This window comes from Notothenia rossii, assembly GCF_949606895.1.
Source record: "Notothenia rossii genome assembly, chromosome: 4".
Classification (NCBI taxonomy): domain Eukaryota; kingdom Metazoa; phylum Chordata; class Actinopteri; order Perciformes; family Nototheniidae; genus Notothenia; species Notothenia rossii.
In genome coordinates, this window is record NC_136902.1 from 81790870 (window position 1) to 81812057 (window position 21188).

Here is a 21188-nt window from a genome sequence, read left to right on the forward strand (position 1 = left end):
GTCTAGGGGCTTGAGGAAGTCCCCCCCAAAAAATGGAAAGTCATCGGACAATAGAGCTGTGTCCAAAATCACTCACTTGTTCACCCGCTCACTACTGCATGTATAGGAGTGAGATATGCAATAGTTTGTTTTATATTTGGGAGTAAATTGAGATTAGCTGATCTATATTTTTATAGAAAACATTTGGATTTCTCAGTAAGAAAAAGCACAGGTGTTAGGAATAACATTAACTATCTCTTGCCATGAAAAAGACACTGAATTCAGCCATCTCTTATTTCATTGTTTACATGTGCTGTGCTTTTCAGACTGTTACATGTCACAACATATCTAGTACATAAGTGTTTGTAGGTTGTAGCAGGTATTACTAATAACAAATGATGTGTGTGTGATTGCAGACGACAATATGAGGATGTGAGCACACAGTGATGGCTTTTCCGAAATCACTTTTTAAAGCTTCCCAGGCCACCGAGTGACTTTTGGAGAATTAAGGTAATAAAAGAACACAATAAACTACATACAACCAAATCTTCTCATCGCAAACTTTTGTACATTTAGCTATTTAATGGTCCAAGAAGAAGAGGCAATTCACAGGAAGAGTTAAATATGTTAATAAAACATTCATTCTTTCTTCAAAGGTTGACAAAAGAAGACTTACTTTAGTTAGTTCATTAATATCAAAAACTTTGAGGGCATTTCCAAAACTGTTGAGACACAGCTGGAAAATAATAAATAGAGAAGGCTATGAAGAATGTAAATGTTTTAGGTCTTACCCCGAGCATCTTGTAGAGGTAGTGATACTGCTGTCCAGTGGAGTACAGCAGAAAGGTCTTTAGGAAGAGCCAGGTGTTTGCTCCCAGCCACAGCATCTACACACACAGCACAGGAAGTACAGTTAAATGTAGCATCATTATCTTAACATTGTCACATTAACATTAAGTTGCACCTTTCATAGGCTGCAACAAACAATACATCCTTTTTCATATTGAAGTATGAGGAGGCTGCATTGATAGCGTATACAGGCTTACAATTCCCTCACTTTAGAGACTTGACAAAAGATAAAATACAGTAAATTAATGTCTAGCCTCCTCGGGATGAAAGTTGTTATGGAACTTCGTGAAACAAATTGGAAGTTATCTTAGGATAAGGTCAAAGTTGTTGCAAGAGCTCGTGAGCAGGTACAAAAATCACGACAAAAGTGGAGCTAGCCAAATGTAAAACATCTGACAAAAGTTTCCCCACCAGGACCAAGTGCTTTCCTCCCTCGTTGGCGACCCAGCTCCGCACCGACACAACCATGATGCCTTCGCGGGCTCAGCAGCTGCCGAAACCTTTCCACCAAAGCCTCGGTGTGGCTTAGAGATAGAGACTCGTCCACCCTGCAGCTCTGTCTCTATGTGCCTGTGTGTGTGGTGTGTGCAGCTCCACAGACCGGCCGGTGTCTGCTCCGTCCCCCCTCACTCCTCCTCCGTCACCGCTGACTGCTCTGAGCGCAGTTTGACTTTTCATCCCCCGAGAACAAGTCCCAGCGACGTGACTCAATCTTAAAGTTTCTCCTCATTTCACCTCAGTTGGCTTTACAACAGGCCTGAACTTTAAGTGAGCAGCGTCTTTAACATATTTCTAAAACACATTTAGGAATAAGGACTTTGTAGATAGTAAAGTAACCAACAAACACAATGGAGAACAATAGGCATTGCTACACTGCTACTTTCTGGCAATAGAGGGCGCCACAGTCTAACAATGAAGTGACCGTGTGTTCGACAGACATTCATTTTGGTTCTCTTCAGTAATGTACTTTAATTAAGTACATTTACTCAAGTACTATACCATTACCTAAGTAAGATTTTGAGGTACTTTACTTAAGTATTTCCATTTTATGCTACCCAAAACTTCTACTCCATTACATTTTGGAAGCCACTATTGTAATTTTTACTCCACTACATACATTTGACAAATTTACTAACTTCTTACTTTACAGATTCAGATATAGAAATAAACTAATACATAAACTATGATAGATAATTATAGGTTAATACATCCAGTAGTAGTACATCAATTCATTACATTAGCTCCACCTTTACCAGCAGTGAAAACATTAATGCATTAATGATTAGATATGATTCTAAAATGGGACATAACGCAGAATAATTACTTTTGTCACTTGAAGTCATAATACCTGGTATGGTTTGGCGTTTTATCATTAACTAAATCATGGTCCATTGATTGTATAAAAGTAATACAACATTGCATTGGTTTTTTAAAACAAACGGTATGTTGAGAATGAGGAAGCGCTGCAGTCTGTGTCCTCCCCAAATTCCTGAGGGCAGAGAGCCTCCTCCACACTTCACGCTCCAGCCCACCGCATAAAAGAGCCGCACTTTAGCCCTCCCAGCTGTTCACAGGACCAGGAGGGGTCAAGCAAGACCAGGCCTGTAGGGCTTACAGTGTGGGAAAAATGTCAGAATATTAATAGCAATAGATATGCTGTAACTTGAGTTTCGTCCTAAACTGAACCTGGAATATAACACTTTAATAAACTCACCCATTATCTACTGGGTAGCTATAGGATTCATAACTTTAACGCTATTTATTGTCTGTTTTGTTGGGTGATAAGAAGTTATGGTGAATGACTTTATATGTCAACTTCATGTAAATTGGAGATAGAGCAGATAAGAACAAGGAAGCTGAAAACCCAGTTCTGACAGGAAAAGAAAAAATAGCTAAAAGTTATGCATAATAGAAAAGATACACATAGTGGTTCCATTAGTTGTCTTTCTAAGTCGGAATTTTGACTTACTATAATTGCATTCGCTTATGAGATTCTACCTTAAAATTCTTACCAGAAAAAATTCAATTTTGACTTAGTAGGTACAAATAGTGATTTACTGTGAGCATCCTAATTATATTATGTCTAAATGTTCATGCATTTATGTTTGGGCTTCCAGATGTTATGTTATTAATGACATCTTTCACTTTTGTATATGGATACAGTATGCTTCTGCAGCTAGTGTTAATGGTACATGATTTATTATCTACCCCCTTTTTATAGCCAGATATATTTTAGTTCCAGGGTTAACGGGTTTACTTTAATGTTAATGTTTACTGTAACAGAAATGTCCATACAGATGGATATATTTTTCTAAATAGAAGCGTGCACAGCTCTCAATCTTAAATAATGTCCAACATGTATTTTATATTCAGCTGACTGTGAAAGCCATATCAATTTATACACACACACACACACACACACACACACACACACACACACACACACACACACACACACACACACACACACACACACACACACACACACACACACACACACACACACACACACACACACACACACACACACACACACACACACACACACACACACACACACACACACACACACATCCATATAAAGCCATTCAGTGACCCCTTATCATCATATGAACACATGTTACTTTATTTTGTCTTTTTTTATGATTTAACCACCATAGATTATTTTCCAGACAATGCATTTATTTTTAATTCTACTGGAATCTGCGCATTCAGTGTGGCTCATGGAGACTTTTGACAGCTTTCTGACTTAATTATTACTTTAACAGCTTATTCTTGGCTGGACTCTGGACTCCCGACCATAGTTGAGTAACACTGAGTCAGCACATGAATGGCCAAGGAGCACAAGACTGTCATCAGCCTACTGGCCAATCATATCACTAATGACAAGCTCCCTCTTTGTAGTCCTCTGCAACCTGCCAGACACAGAAAGTCACCTCCCTCTCTCCCTGTCCCACTCTATCTCACTTTCCCTCTGTGCTCTACCTAAACAAATTACTCCCTATCTTTGCGAGCATGCTGTGCAGTTGTGTCGGCGCGTGGAAGCCTGTGGGACGAGCTGCTTTAAAATGAGAAAGGAGGGCAGGTTAACTCGGTGGATCGGATGGACTGTGGTTGTGGCAGCTTTGTTGTTGCTTGGTTTCATCATAGGTAAGACTTGATAATACAACACAAACTTACACTCTACTGGACTGTTACTCACAAGTTATATCTACACTGCTATCTATGTCTGTTGTTAACAGAAATAACGTATAACTATGGAACTAATGATAGTTGCCCAGGACAAGTTTGTAAATGGATGTGAAGGCAGATGCTGAATTAACATGAATAGATACAAAACCTCAGGGGTGGAAGGTGTACTCAAGTCTTGTACTTAAGTAAAAGAGTAAGAATACTCTGTTACAAGTAAAAGTCATGTATTCAAAATGTTACTCAAGTAAAATTTGCATCTAAATTTACATAAAGTACCAAAAATAAAAGTAGAATATTTACCTCTGAAATGTAGTGGAGTAGAAGTACAAAGTAGCATAAAATTGAAATACTTAAGTGCAAGTATCTGAAAATTGTAATTAAGTACAGTACTTGAGTAAATGTACTTAATTACTTAACACCACTGCACAAAATAAGTAGCCTACATACAATCTTTAATTTATTCGGAATAACTATCAAATGTTTTTATTTTTTATATTTATTTTAAAAAAACGATCAAATGTTATCATTGCAGTTAAAGTTTAATATTGAAGGTGTGTTATCATGTGTGTGCGTTTTTAGTTTGTCACTACTTTGATACATTTCACGTGTGCTTGCCCACAGCAGCTAACACATGCTGTCCATAACCACGACTAGATTTGAAATATAATATCTATGGTCATGCAAAGTTTGTCTAGATCTTACACAGATGGGCAGTGAGTGACTAATAGATATTCGGTTTCTCCCTTACTGTAAGTCATAAAGTGGTTTCAGTCCTGAAAGAAGAGACACTGTTGTTATGCTGTATGGATTATGTATGTCTGTGTTTTGTAGGCTGGTTTGCAAAGCCCACACATCCAAACACTCCAAACGATACTCCTTCCGGCAAGTATCTACGGGAGTTTCTGGATGAAATGCGGCCAGAGCAGATCAGAGAGCATCTCAGGTAAGAAGCAATACCAACACACAAAAACTCTCTATCCATCAGAACAAATCATTCAAAACAACTGTAAACAGTCTTCAACCTTTTTTGAAATAAAAGGTTTCAGCAGGGAGGGAAACATATTTGAGTTTTGTTCGGGAGTTCCTTGTATTCATATAGATAACAACACATAATATCTATATAGCGATTTTCCCAGTGCTCAAAGACGCTTTACAATAAAATATGAGAAAGAATAACAACAAAAGCAGCCCTGAGCTAAGTTGAAAAAAGGTGGGTTTGGGTAGAGGACTATAGGTTCTTTTGACGGCTTTTATGCAGTGTATGTATTTTGAATGTGACTGGGAGGCTGCAGCGAAGGACTGGTCGCCCCAGGTCTGGAACTTAGTCCTGATGGGCTGCAGTGGGTTAGCAACAGCAAACCTCAGGAGATGGGTAGGTTTGTGTTGTTGAATTAGGTCACATATATTACCTCATTCACACCAACGGTGTTTCAGGGCCGGTTCGGAGCTGGAGCTTGAAAAGCACCGGGTTTTCCTCTTCACACCGCAGCGGAGCAGCCTCTTAGCTCCGGAATCCGGTTCATTTCGAGCACCAAAAAATTGTCAAGCCAGAGCAAAAGCACTGCATACGTCACGCTTACGTCGAGGTGGGGGCAGGGGCAGGGGCGGGATCAACTCCTGAACAACAACAAAAAGCCGGCGTTTTATCCAGTTTGTACACAACGATGGAGAAACTTAACAAGCAGCAGTGGTCCACTGAAGAGACCAGCTACCTACTGGGAATCTGGTCTTCCGAAGAGGTACAGAGGAAGCTGGAGCACAATCGGCCATTGTTGTTGTTGTCGGTGTCAGCCAGGCAAGCAAACGGTTACGTCATGAAGCAAATGATGACGCAATGACGCAGCACCGGACTCTGGGCAGTGTGAAAAGAGCCGGAGCTAAACCGAAGAACCGGTTCTGAACCTGAAAAGCTCTAGCACGGAGCTTGAACCGGAGTTGCGTTGGTGTGAATGAGGTAATAGGTAAGGGGGGGAGGAGAGGAGAGTGATGTATTAAAATACTCCGGTATCTGATCGCTAGCCAGTGGAGTTGACAGCTTTCTGAATTGGCACCAATTTTGCCATATGTTTTTCCATTTCACAACTATATCAAGCCAAACATTTCACTTGCACAGCAACTCAATTGTTGGCATTTATCTTAGGCTTCTTAACCCCATGGGCGAGCTAGCGGGGTAGAAAAAAAAGAGGGAAAAAAAAGAAGAAAAAAAGACTAGAAACCTAAGTTACTTTATTTTAATTATTTATTTTATCTATTGGCATTTCCAAAGATTCCAAATATAAAATGAAGTATCCCTCAGTGAATGTACAATAAACATCCTATAGCTTCAAAAAATGCTGTCCAACCATCTGGAAAAATACATAACATTAAAGACTTGATGGGGTGTTCAAGTGCAGTCTCAGAACAAGAAACGCTTTCCATGCATTTTTACTTAAATTTGTTCTAACTTTACAACAAATATCTCACTTTCCCTTGCTAATCTGCACATTCAAATGAAGTGCGTTATGGCCCAAATACATTTTATTCTGTAAGCAACTTCTAGATCTTTACTCACTGTTGACATTCTCTCCACAGGAAATTTACACGACTCCCACATCTCGCCGGTACAGAGCAGAATTTGAAATATGCAGAGCAGATCATGAAAGAGTGGAAGGAGTACGGCCTGGACTCAGTGGAGATGGTGCCCTATGACGTCCTGCTGTCCTATCCCAACAAATCACAGCCGAATTACATCTCGATAATTGATCAGCTTGGCAGTGAGGTAGGCTACGACATGAAAACATCCAGTCAAATGCATTCGTACTGAAAAAAGACAACGTGCGTTTTACAAAGAAGCAAAACATGTTGCATATCTTGCTAAAACCTATTCTCGTGCATTCTTGTTTTTGTTGTGTGGTCCCATCTTCTATAGCATTAGCATAGCAGTCAGAGCCACGTTATTATAACACAGCCACCCGCTATCTATTTCAAAGAACATTTGCATGCATTGTATCCACTGTAAGAAACGAAATGTAATATATGCTTTAGTTTAATGATTTCCAAACGTTTTATGATATTGATCAATTTCTCCATGCTATTTTCTAACACACAGGGACAAAAAAACTAATTTGAAAAAGCACATAACTTAAGGTGACCAGTTTTTCAAAAATGAAAACCGGGAACATTTAGAGTTTTGCGGTCAATATATCATTAACATATCCAATTGTCTTCACTGTTAAAGAAAAAAGGGGGACAATCTGGTTGAATGTAATTCGAACCTTTGAGCTGTTGGATACAAACAGAAGGAAGATAGCTCATCTATGAGACTTCAAAGGTCTTTTATTTTTAAACTGTACATCACATTGTCCAGATTCTCTCTGAGTGACTAGATGGGGTGTCCTGCTATCACCCTGAAGTGAAATAAGTATTTGATACTGGATAGTTTTTGTTTTATTCTTATCTAAACACAGAGGGATGATAGCTCATATATGAGACTTCAAAAGTCTTTTATTTTTAAACTGTACATCAGATTGTCCTGATTCTCTCTGAGTGACTAGATGGGGTGTCCTGCTATCTATCACCCTGGAGGGAAATAAGTCTCTGATAATTTGACAGTTTTTTTTATTTATTCTTGTATAAAAACGGAAGGACGATAGCCCATATATGAGATTTCAAAAGTATTTTATTTTAAAATTCTACATCAGATTGTCCTGATTTTCTCTGATTGACTAGATAGGGACTCCTGCTATCACCCTGAAGTGAAATAAGTATTTGATTGACTTCGAATGACTCTTTGATTATGGACGGTTTCCATTAAATAATAATCAAAATATAGATGGACAAAAGATCTAATTTGAGATTGTAAACAGCATACATTTTAAATTGTGCTTCAGAAAGTAATGTTATTTTAGGAGTGTTGTGAGATGGTGTCAACATCAATTGAAATTAGTCACCCAGTAGAAATGTCAGATATGTCTTCATAACTGTATACTTACATTTTACATACGTTATAATGTGGTAGTTATACGTAGTTTGTTTTAAATTATTATTGATCACATTATATAGTACGTATATTTCTTAATTTAAGCTCCATTATATATGAATATGTTTGGTGTGTTTTTTAGGTATATTTCTTATTGACCGAGTAAACGCTTTTATTTTGAAGGCAGTTTTCACAGGCCTCTACCGTAATCCATAGGATATTCGCGCACCGCAATACAACGTGCTTTTGACTGTGTTTTCCGAAGTGGGGGCTGGCTTGACCACAGTCTGTTTACCCAGTGTTTCCTGACATGACACGTTTTATTTCACCCTGCTATGTGTTTTTAACGTATATTAAAAAACGGGGACAGTTTCAACCGGGGACAGGCCAATACAAACGGGGACTGTCCCGGGAAAACGGGGACGTCTGGTCAGCCTAACATAACTGCTGCTGAGTCTGTTTAGGGAGATAACAAAGTTGCAACGTCCACATGGTGACTTTTCAGATAAATTAAAAACAAAAGACGGCTCATTCAGGTCCAAGGTCCTTTTATAGCTTGTGGCGAGATAAACCGCAATTTGTAGAGATAATGATACAGCACAGTAGCAAGCAAGAAAAACTGACCAGAGTTTACAGCATGGCTATATCGAAGCATACTGCTAGGATGCATTCAGGATCACAAACAAAATCCGGGTTTACATTTCAGCTTAATCAGTAACACATTTCAGCTGATACCCTGAGCAGCACATAGATACCAAGGTTGAGTGTCAGACCACTGGAAGTATATTCTACAGTAGAATAGGACAACCTGGTATCAGCCAATAATTCACAGGACTTGTTTTGGTATCAGACCTGTAAAGGACAAATCTAGCATTTACATATTGACCCCCTATTTACTCTGGGTGGGATTCAGGATCTGAATCACGCTTAAGTAAAAGTACTTATATAACACAACAGTGTGAAAATACCCAAATATAGGTTAAGTCATGCATTGAAAATATAACATAGCTAATAAGTATTAGGCAAATTAACTAAAAGTTTAAAGGTAGAAGTATTCTATGCAGAAAATGCCTTATGTGACTTAAGCAGCATTTTATAGTTCGCTAATGTAAAGCTAATTCATTTCAAACGTTTGTACATAGAGCTGCAAAAAAGGGTTATTGTCATAAAGGATTAATCTGCTGATTATGTTTATGAATCATTAGTGGGTTGTTTGGTTTGTAAAACTTCGGAAAATAGTGAGAATCAAAATGACTCAACTATTATTAATTTATTATTGAACACAAATATTACAGTAAAAATGATGTTGCCAATTGTAATGATAATTTATCATTAAGGTAATTGATTCATGAAGTAAATGTTAAATAGAGGGATGTAACAACAATTATCTGTGAGATACATTTATTGCAGAAAATAGTATTTTTTCCCCCATATAAAATGTAGAAGTAAAGCATGAAACTAGGATATTTTAGTAAATAAAGGGTGATCTCATCAATATTGTTATCTAATTAAGTCTGTGCTCATCTTTCTGTCACAGGTTTTTAACACTTCCTTGGCTGAGCCTGTTCCTGAGGGTTATGAAGATGTGTCTAACATCGTGCCGCCATACAGCGCCTTCTCTCCCAAAGGACAACCTGAGGTAAATAACAACAACCATACTCACAAGCAGACAGTGATGTTTGAATATGTTTTCACTGCAGAAGTAAAAGTCAACATGGAATCTGAACATTACAAATCCTCACCGTCAGCTATCTGATAACCTGAGATGTCTCCTCTTTCTGTCTCTCTATAGGGGGATTTGGTGTATGTGAACTATGGTCGAACAGAAGACTTCTTCCAGTTAGAGAGAGACATGCGGGTCAATGCTACTGGGAGGATTGTCATCGTCAGATATGGGAAAATATTCAGAGGCAATAAGGTAGGAAAAGAAAAGTCTTGGTCATCACTCCAGATGAAAACCCACAGTTAAAGGATTTCTGTGACTGAGTTGTGCAATTAAATGATTATACTTATGGCTAGGTGTACTGGAAGAATACAATCTTTTTTCTCATACATCTTTGATTATTCAATGTGATTTGTCAATGTCAAACCACACTATTTTCTGATGCACAAAGGAAAAAGAGGACAGCAATAAATAACATTTTGTTTACTAATAACTCACTTTACTCTGTATGCTCCACCAGGTGAAAAATGCCATGTTAGCAGGAGCAAAGGGGATCATTATGTTCTCAGACCCAGCCGATTACTGGGCTGCCGGAGTCCAGGTACAGTATTTTGGATCATTTTTTTGTTAATTTGTCCATTATAAAACTGTGCATGTGTGGATTTGTAACAGCCATTGTAGTTTGAACATTTGTTTTTCGACAACACTGACACGTTTATAAGCCTTAAAACAAGTTTTAACCCATAAGAGACTCTGCAAACAACAACTATAAAGAAGTAGCAGATGTCAGACATAGCCTTCAAGAATGTACAGTTATTCATGGTTATTATCTCTAAACAAATCAATATTGGAATCAAGGATACTAATTCAATCCGTGGATTCAAATCAAGCATTTTAAATGTGTTTGTTTGTGTTTGTGCGTGCAGCCATATCCTGATGGTTGGAACCTACCCGGTGGAGGAGCTCAGAGAGGAAATGTTCTCAACCTGAATGGAGCAGGAGACCCACTCACACCAGGGTACCCAGCTAAAGGTGTGTATGAGTGTCTATAAGTGTGAGAGGCTGAATTATGTGTTTGAGTTTAACTAACATAGTCGTGTTTGCCTTCTTACAGAATATACCTACAGGTTAAGTCTCGAGGATGGAGTAGGTCTTCCCAAGATTCCTGTGCATCCAATCGGCTTCCATGATGCAATCAACCTGCTGAAGTAAAATCATATTTCAATCTTCTTTTCTTTCCACAGTTTTAAAATGCAATCATTCAAATCAGTCATTTTTGAAGAAGGTCTACAGTGAAGTAAAGCTAATGCTAAAATGCAAACAATTACAAGTTAGTGGTGCTCTTGTTAAACATGCAAGCATGCTACATGTGGTAATCGGCACAAAGACAGATGAGAATATCACATGCTTTGATAATAGTTTATCATAAATCAAATTATTAGACATGCATTACAAAATAAATCTAATCTCATGAGAAGTCAACATGTGTGGGACAGGAATGTATTTTATATTTACATTTCATAGAAATATATTCGCTTGGACCAAACTGGTGGACCAAATAACACAAATGTGTAAGCTTGTACTTCTTTTGGATGTTGAATTTGTATTGACATTCTTAATGTATAAGATAATTGCTTTGGTGTATAATATATTTGATTTTTGCTTCAACAGGAACATGGGAGGACCGATTCCACCCAACAACTGGAAAGGAGCTCTGAACATCTCCTACAGGATCGGACCAGGATTTATGGACGACTTCAAAAGCCAGTAAGTGATAACATTGTAGTGGAGTGTCAAAGTGATCGCTTTTGTCCACCTCACCCTGCAACAACATGATTCTCCCTTCCACTTGTTTTTTTTCCTCACCACTTCTCTCTCCGAATTCACTCTGTAGTGGTTTAAGTGTTTGAATTGTCTCTCGCCTTGTTTTGCTCTTTTCTCCTCTTGCTCAGCCTTAATGACCCACCCAGTGGCAAGTAGCCAAATGTTATACAATGAAGGCCCTTGTATTCTCGGCGTGTGAAAAACATACACACAGAACAAGCTTCTTAAATTAGGGATGAACAACGGTAACTGGGTCTATTTGTGCCTCATTATTCTTCTAAAGAAGGGAATTTTGAGGTGCAAAACACTTCTAAAAGGACTTCAATGCGGCCATTAAGAGGGTTAAATCTCTAACGCCTGCTTATTCTTCTTATATTCTTCTCTTCTTCTTTTTATCTGTCTGTGCTTTAATTGAGCTTAGCACAATGAACATGATAATATGGCTGCTGTGCCGTACCATTTTCTTTTCCATTATTTCTTAAATTCTGTTCGGAATTTCCTTCAAAAATGAAACTGTTTCATTCTTTTTCCCTTTCTTTATGTTTGACACTCTATCTCTTTCTCCCCTGTGTGTCTGCCTGTGTCAGGAAGCTGCGTATGAACATCCACAGTAACAACCAGATAACCAGAATCTACAACGTCATTGGCCGGATTAGAGGAGCTCTGGAGCCAGGTACAGTACCACAACCCACTAATCCTTCATTTTAGCCTCCAGCAATACATAGAGTAACACTTACAATGCTAACTGGACACTCACTCATAATAACAGGTTGCAGGATATTCATAATGCATTTTGGTCAGGAAATGTTGCTACATTCAGTGTGATCAGCCTCTTACTCGGAACCTGTTTTGTATGTGTTGGGATAGGATTAGCTATTTGGAATAATTTGTAAATAATAGAAGTAAGAAAAGTATATTTTTCTCTAATTATTCCATTGATGTGTGCTATGGGTTTGTGTGTGTAGACAGGTACGTGATTCTGGGAGGGCACCGGGACGCCTGGGTGTTCGGAGGAATCGACCCCATGTCTGGAGCTGCAGTGGTTCACGAGACTGTCAGGAGCGCTGGCAGGCTGATCAGTAAAGGTATGTCACTGCTCAACTGTTCACGTAAATAATTGTGTCATGACAAGTACTCAGTGTGTGTGTGTGTGTGTGTGTGTGTGTGTGTGTGTGTGTGTGTGTGTGTGTGTGTGTGTGTGTGTGTGTGTGTGTGTGTGTGTGTGTGTGTGTGTGTGTGTGTGTGTGTGTGTGTGTGTGTGTGTGTGTGTGTGTGTGTGTGTGTGTGTGTGTGTGTGTGTGTGTGTGTGTGTGTGTGTAGGATGGAGGCCTAGGAGGACTTTAATATTTGCAAGTTGGGATGCAGAGGAGTTTGGATTGCAGGGATCTACAGAATGGGCAGAGGTACTTAAACATAATACACATTCACACACTTACACTTGTACACACTCAAACCCACACACACTTGACCAACATTCACCTTTCTCAACAGGATAACGCCAAGCTGCTGCAGGAGAGAGCTGTGGCTTACATTAATGCCGACTCTGCCATTGAGGGTGAGTGTGTGCACAGTTAGTAGTACATTTGTTTTGATGTGTCTTATGTGTTCTTTTAAACATTTCAATTTGATTTCCAGGAATGTACACACTGAGGGTTGACTGCACTCCGTCTCTACACACGCTGGTGTATGACCTCACCAAACAGGTAAGCAGAAGCAAAAGGAAGGGGTACTTAACAAACTGCTTTGAGAATGATTAATTTTGTCTTCATGCTCACTTTCATACTTTATGTGTTTGCATGTAGATAGCCAGTCCAGAGGAAGGAGAGGAAGGAGTTTCTTTGTACGAGAGTTGGCATAAGAGGGACAACTGGACGGATAACCGTGATGCACCCAGGTACAAAGTAGCTTGATCTGGTCAGAGTCAGGCTGTAAACAAACATATTTTGAATGTAAAATATAACAAGTAATGAAACAAATCACTCAAACAGTCTGTCCTTCACTCTGCTGCACTGTAGGATCAGTAAACTGGGGTCAGGCAGTGACTTTGAGGCCTATTTTATCCGTCTGGGAATTGCTGCAGGCAGAGCCAGATACACCAAGAACAAGGTGAGACACGGTGACTGATTCACCCAAATATTATCATTCTTATTAGTCTTAAAGAGCAACTTCCAGGTTAAGGACACCTGTGAATATATGTGTAGGAAAATGATGAATACACTAGATTTTCAAAAAAATATACAGAAATATACACTACAGTGACATCTGGCGTCGTTTTTGTAAGAAATGTTCACTTCCGCATAAAAAAGCTTCGGCACGTGACCTCCCGCGTGTGACGTAACACGGGGGACACAAGGGGGAGAGCGGCCGGTGTAACGTATTAATAAACATGGATCCCAATGCTAGTTTCGACACAGAAGACACAGAAGAAGTTGAACATGAATATTCGAATGCATATGATGGACCACAACCTTATAATTATGAGCCTGCTAGCCGTCCAAGAGACCAGGAGCAGCCAAGGATTAGAAGAAATAACGGCCATCGGAGAGAAATGGAGCTGTGGTGTGAGGAGAACCAGTGGAGAACTGGGCAGCTATCTTGGTGAGTGACCGGCGTTAGCTACAGAATGTTAGCTAACGTCACCTCACAACATTGTAAAGTTAGCTATCATATATCAGGCTATAACTAAAGCAGCATTGATAATATAGTAACGTTACTGGCAGGACTGTTGATACTGATCCATAACAGAAACTAATGCGCAAGTATCAGCCGTATCTCGCGTTACCTAATGCAACTCCACACTACGGTGCTGTGTACCGGAGGAGAGACGCGAGATACGGCTGATACTTGACGATCTGGCGGAGTAAGGTTGTGGAGCCTCCGTTGATATGTCGTTGTAAATGGCTTGATGGAAAGCAGGTGTGTAGTCGGGGAGGGTGCACAGCTGATTGCAGCAGGTGAGTGGAGGTTGAGCCGGGAGCCAGGAGTGACAGCCACCACGCACACACAAACAACACAGACAGGGGGAAACAAACAAACACAAAGGAGACGGCTGGAGCAGTACAGCCACCACAGCGTTACCTAATGCAATGTCTTACGGTGCCGTGTATCGGAGGGGAGAGAGAGAGAGCAGCAAAGGTGGGGGGGGGGAGAGAGAAGTAATACGGTTTCCTGATAAAGCTGTGGAGAGTATGTGCTGCAGGGAGGTGGATGCACAACGCACCCAGGAACGAACGCTAGCTCCGGTCCTTTTTACTGTGGACTCGATGTCCTGACAGGCTGGTATTTGTGCAACCTGCACAAACACAATACTGCACCATGATTACAAATGGTGAAATACAATGTAAAACTACTGAAAAATACCAGCTCCTTAAAACACAACCGCTCTACTCAACGCAACTCCACTATACCCGCGGTCAGAGAGCGGAGATGTGTCCCTGCGTTTGACGTATGACCTTAAAAAAAAGCCGTTTTTAAGAGCAGAGCTCAAAATTGCTCCTTTCCCTCTGAATTCCTGCCCTTATGTTTCTTAAAACATATCAAATCCTGCATTCACTTTTTTAATTGTAATTTTCAAGCAAGTTTAAGCATAAATGTAGAAAAAAAAAATACCTGCAAGATGCTCTTTAAGGTATATTACTGTAAGTTCTTAATCATATCTTCATGTGACTGTATTTTAGGCGCACAAAACATTTAGCATCCATGCTATGTTTGAGCTTTACTTGGAAGATTATTTTTTTGAGGAATTGTAATGATGTGAAACTTTTAAAACAATATTTATAGCAGTGTACATGTTTTCATATGCAGACCTATTCGTTCTAAGAGAATATGTTTGTTAGTTTGCGATTTTCTAATACATTTTATTTTTAATGCAGGTTTTGTCTTTTACATGTACATTGTCTGTGTGACATTGTCTTCGTATGTGAATAAATAATTGTATCTATCTCTATTATGCTACACTGAGAAAGAAATTAAGCATTTGAGCTGCAAATATCAGTGGACTAATGGAATAGTAGATCAACAGAAACTAATCGTCAACTATTTTGATACTAGTTTAATCATTTAAGTATTTCTTTAATGACCATTAAAAATAACTAATTGATAAATCGATAAAAATAAGCGGGAGATTAATCAATAACCAAAATATTTGTGAGTTTCAGCCCTACACTATCATCTAAAGTTATTTCTGTCAACACTTAAGGGTTGAATAAGTGGTTAGAGAATAAGTCAAAAAAGGAAAGCATCTTTATGGTAAATGATAATCTGAGCCTCCATGACATCAATGTATCTCACTGGGATGTTGTCTGTGCATTCAGAAAACAGAGCGGTACAGCAGCTATCCGGTGTATCACAGTGTTTATGAGACCTTCGAGGTAGTGGAGAAGTTTTACGACCCCTCCTTCAAGAGACTTCGGGCGGTGGCCCAGGTGAGAGGGGGGCTCATCTTCCAATTGGCTGATTCCCAGCTGCTCCCTCTCGATGTTAACCAGTATGCAGACGCGCTCGGGAAGTACGCTCAGAGCATCGCACAGCTGGGACACAGGCACCCAGAGGAGATGAACACGTACAGGGTGTCGTTTGGTGAGTTGACTTCAGGATATATCGACTTTAAATATCCTTAAAATGTTTAAACGATATGACCAAATAGCAAACTTCTCTCAGAATGTAGCTGCTTTTAAATGTCGTTTTCCCTTTTCGTTACATTTTCAGATTCCTTGTTTTCTGCTGTGGAGAACTTTACTGTTGCAGCGAGGGACTTCCATGAGCGCCTGCAGACTCTCAACAAAGCGGAGTAAGAATATGTTTAACATTTTGGATGTCAAATGCTGAAATATGTTTGTTGTTTTTGTATCGAGAGGTATTTCTTATTTTCAGTTTTTCCTATTTAAGAGGGATCAGCATAAAAACATAACTGTAAACATAATGTGAAAAATAATGTTGTGCTTGTCTATCAGTCCTCTGCAGTTACGTATCGTGAATGATCAGCTCATGTATCTGGAGAGAGCCTTCATAGACCCCCTAGGCCTACCTGGCAGACCCTTTTACAGGTGAGTCTCTTACACACACACACACACACACACACACACACACACACACACACATACATACATACATACATACATACATACATACATACATACATACATACATACATACATACATACATACATACATACATACATACATACATACATACATACATACATACATACATACATACACACACACACACACGTGCAAACCAAAAATAAGGCCACTCAACTACACAATCACAAGACATGTATGCCCTGCAACAGAATCCACACAGCACATTCACCTAATGAACAGCTGTGTTTCAACTTTCAACTCTTCACCTCATCACAGCTGGTCCATCGCATTTCATTCAAAGTAAACAGAGGCTTGAGATTTGGCTGATTTAAAGCAGACTTTGGGACGGGCTTGTTTATAATGTAAGAGGTGGAGATAAACACTATTATTCCTCAGACCTTGTGGTGTTGTGTACTGTATGTCAGAGGGAAGAGTTGTATCTTTAATTCTGCATGTGCTGCTGTAAACATGCTCCCAAAGCGAAATATGTAAATGATTCAAATGTTGGTACCACTTTACAATAAGACTACCCTTATAAAGGATTCATAAAGGGTTTATAATTAGGTTATTAATGAGGTTGTAAACACTTTATTAATCATTAAGAACCATTTATAAACCAGTCATCAACGCAGGCTCACTATTTGGCAAGATGACTAAGCCTTATATTGGCTACCTAGCTTACTTCGTCTTCTTCATCAGCCAACTTTTCCCACAAAGGTTCCTGAGAACTACGATTTAGTTGCGTTCACACCAAAAAGTCCCAGGAACTAAATTAGTTCTAGAGAACCTTTTTTACCCCCTTTTCAGTCCCTGCTAGAGAGCAGGGACTTTCATGGGAGAAAAAGGTTCCTGTGTCTGATTGGCTGGGCGGAATGCAAACCACGCCCCGTCAAACTCCCAAAAACATTTGTGAAGCCGCCATTTTATTATCATTATTGTCATTAGCATTAGCCCAGCGAAGAAACGCAGAGAGACTAACTTATGACAACACAAAATAAAACATGGGAGCGAGATGAGGAGGTGTCGGCGTTCTGGCCGTTTACTCGGAAGGCTTCAGTAGAAGCTGCTGGGAGTCCCAACTCCGGGGACTCCCTGCCTGGGATTTTGGGCGGCAGTATACGCCGTGAAGTTGTTTGCGGCCTGCCAGTAAACCCAAAGCAGAAGAAGAGGTAGTGACGTCAGCGGCTTTATTTGCCTAATCCACCCCCAAGAACTAATTTCCGGTGTGAACCCGATCTGTACTTAGTTCATGAGAACTAAAGAGTTCTCAGGAACCTTTGTGGGAAAAGTACTTGGTGTGAACGCGCCTCTTGGTATCTGTTGTTCACTGAGTGGATCCTCCCCCCTTCCATCTTATTTCTTGGCATCTCTTATGACCATTTATGTATGAGTTACTAACATTTATAACTGCCAAAAGGCAGCCTTATTGTAAAGTGTAAAACAAATTCCCAATTATTAATGAGTTACTACCTTTTCTAATAAGGCTTAGCAGTACAGATGAACATGGGCTCACTGTTTGGCAAGCAACCGGTCACAGTTGCCCCGTTTATCTCATGTCTTATAAAAGCTTATTAAGGATTTATAAAGTGTTCACAACCTAATTAATAAATTAATTACAAACTATTCGTAGACCCTTTATAAGGGTAGTCTTATTGTAAAGTGGTACTGTTGGGTTAGAACCTCTGCTCCGCGCGTTCCTCTATGAGTTTGTTTTAGAAGAATGAAATATTCAAAGTAGCCAGGATAAGGTTTAAACAATAATCTGTTTTAATGGTAAAACATACAACACAAATACAACCTCAATCACGAAGTAATCCGGATTACTCCGGCTCTAGTTCCTCTCGCTGGGAGAGGTCTTACCCCTTGGCCAGCATGAAGAAAAGAGAGCAAACTTAGAGAAAACACAGGCTATCATACTAAAAACATTGGAGGAGGTGTGTGCATGCTTCCCCCAGAGGGGTCTCCCATTGGGAGAGACCAACACATGGCCTGTCGTACCCAATCAGCGCGAGCAAGAGGCCAACCTTAAGTTTGAAGCAAAACAACCCCATCCGGTTTTTATTGTTTCGCATTCTTGCATAGAGTTTCTATCCTATCCCCCCCCCCCCCTCAGTTGTGAAAGAACCTTTCGTTTCACCTACTCTTGGCATCTTTTAAGATATAGTTGGATTATACAAATATCACATGTGAGTTACCTTAATATCACTAATAACTAGGAAAACATTACCTCTGCTCTCAAGCAGTGAAATAGCAGTACTTTACAGCAGGTTTTAACGCACACTAAGTCTCCCTGCAGCATTCCAGAGACTTGAGCTGTTATCTCTTGTGCGTGTGTTTGTTTCTGCCCTCTCTTCTCTGTCCTGAAGAAGCTGCCTCTAATTCATACAGAGTAATTAAACATGTTTAAGCTCATTTCTCCACAATGTTTGTAGCCATTCAGTACCCACACATGAAATAATAAAACCAAGAAATCAAATAAAACACACACAGTTATAATTTGAGCAGCAATCCCCTTCTAGCTGCTGCAACAGCCTTAAAGCATCTTTCACGCAGCCACATGGCAATAGAAACAAAAGCAAACTGTGTGGCCTAATTCCCAAGGCCTCTTTATGGGTCTACAGGAAACGAATCATTAACTTCAACAAGACTTTAACTACATTATCTGAAAATGTATCTGGGAATTCACCTGTTAATTGCAAGGACTATTGATAATTAACAGAGAGACCCTACTGGCCTCTTCTTGGTATCTGCTAGGCAGAAGTCACTCAATGCAGAAATCACAAGTTTAACACACATTTTATATAAGGTGACATTAAAATGAATATACCAGAAATACACTGTATCATACTTTCGGCCATAATACGTTACTTTAATACTTCAAATAATTCAAATAGTACTTCAGTACCCAAATGTCTACTCATTACGCTTCTAGGTTTACATTTTCTCCTACATTAAAGCCAAGTGTACCTCACATCCGACACATTTCAAGCTGCTGTTTGAAACCCTTTTCATTTAGTTTTTAAGAGCTATGATTGTTTGCCTCATATCACACTTTCCATTTAAATATTTGCATTAAGACTGATGAATATTGCAGCTTTGAATAGACAAGAACCATCCTGCACAACTGACATTCCCTCTTCTCTCTTTCAGGCATGTGATTTTTGCGCCCAGCAGCCACAATAAATATGCAGGGGAGTCTTTCCCTGGAATCTACGATGCATTGTTTGACATCCAGAACTCAGCTGATAAACAGAAGTCCTGGGAGGACGTCAAGCGTCAAATCAGCATCGCAGCATTCACCGTTCACGCTGCTGCCATGACCCTAACTCCACCTGCATGACGCAGGAACAGACAATCTGAAGCCATGTGATATACAAATGAATGATTTTATAATAGCGGATTCTGAAGAGAGGAAATACGCTCCCTGAAACACAGAGATGGACAATCCCTGTTTTCTGAACATGTCAAGTTCCAGGAATGCCTGTTCAGTGATACAGTGAATCTCTGAGTTCCATTTTCAGAGTACAACTTTCTGGTGTTTTATGTTATTATTATTCTTTAACTGTTTGATGTTTTGTGAATGGGGAGCATAATAAAATAAATCCATCATTTGCATGGAGGCAGGAAAAAAACCTACTTAATCTTTAAGCTCTTTATTTTAGGTTTCTTCAACTTAATTTGTTGAGCTTTTTTACTTCACCCAAATAAGTAATAATAAATAATCATAATTGTTTATACAGGAAGCTGCCTTTCTTTGAGAACTTGCTATTAATATAAAGCAAGATGATCACACAACCTTTCGATTGTTCTCCTATATTCAAACTATATATCTTACTCAAACACCAAACTGGGAACCTGGCAACAATCAGAGTTATGCAGAGTTACTTATATGGACGTTTTATGTGTAGATGATGTAAGAAGTGGTGTGTGAATGAATGTGATGAGTGTGGGCAGGCTGTCGTTTCTGCATGCTTCTGTGTGTTTTACCTTGGAGCTGACAGTCTACACATAGCTGACCCAGGTTAGGAGGTTTGGTGTAATGGAGAAGATAATTTGACTTTCGCCCCCTGGGACGAAGACAGAAGGAAAAATGCTTAATCTCCTTATAGCAATTAATAAGTAATAGTGATGTGTGGTAAAAGTTAAACAACACATTTTCATTATTTAATTAAAATTATTCCTAAAGGAAAGTTTGAGCAGGAAACCACCAACTTAAAACATGAATATTACTGTGTGCAGCACACTGGAAGTGAACTGGAGCTAATTTCTCTGGCTGGTTTCAAAGTGTGTTGACCATAAGAAAAATGTCTGCCCTACGCTTTTAAACTTTGATCTTTCTTAGTTGGAGTATTTCCTCTCTGACCTGGGTATTTTCCCTCCAGAGGCGACGTCCTGTAGTGCAGCCCTGCTGGGACCGTTTCTTTTGGCAGCAGCTCCAGTACTTTGTGCTGCAGACAAACAAACGCTTTTAGGAAGCAGATACAATTTAAGTTGTACAACAAATCGTGAAGGGTTAGAACTACTACACCATTAAAACTGTGCTACAACTTATTAGAGCACAATATGTATGGACTCTTTAAAGTAGAGACACTACATACTCATATACACCTGAACATCAGCAGGAGAGGACTCTTTAAA

At 39.5% G+C, this 21188-nt stretch overlaps 2 protein-coding genes across 4 annotated transcripts in view; one reads left to right on the forward strand and one right to left on the reverse strand.

Moving 5' to 3' along the window:
* Window positions 1-6701, reverse strand: part of nox4 (NADPH oxidase 4) — a 28018-nt gene extending 21317 nt beyond the window's left edge. The window contains exons 1-2 of one of the 3 annotated variants that reach the window (XM_079675723.1): window positions 6572-6701; window positions 771-866 (exon numbers count right to left, since the gene is read on the reverse strand). In XM_079675723.1, coding sequence (XP_079531849.1) covers window positions 771-866; window positions 6572-6613 — 138 coding nt within the window. In that variant the 5' untranslated portion in view covers window positions 6614-6701. Of the gene's footprint in view, window positions 1-770; window positions 867-1239; window positions 3368-5429; window positions 6544-6571 lie in introns of those variants that run through there. The other 2 variants (XM_079675724.1, XM_079675722.1) reach the window with 2 other exon arrangements.
* On the forward strand, window positions 3592-20186 carry naalad2 (N-acetylated alpha-linked acidic dipeptidase 2). The gene is made up of 20 exons (XM_079675720.1): window positions 3592-3978; window positions 4852-4963; window positions 6592-6778; window positions 9516-9617; window positions 9771-9896; window positions 10162-10242; window positions 10568-10673; window positions 10756-10849; window positions 11313-11408; window positions 12053-12138; window positions 12431-12550; window positions 12786-12868; window positions 12957-13020; window positions 13101-13168; window positions 13268-13359; window positions 13481-13571; window positions 15779-16043; window positions 16173-16254; window positions 16418-16510; window positions 19701-20186. The coding sequence occupies exons 1-20, from the start codon at window positions 3711-3713 to the stop codon at window positions 19888-19890; spliced, it is 2406 nt and encodes an 801-aa protein (XP_079531846.1). The 5' UTR covers window positions 3592-3710; the 3' UTR covers window positions 19891-20186.
* The last annotated feature ends 1002 nt before the right edge of the window (window positions 20187-21188 follow it).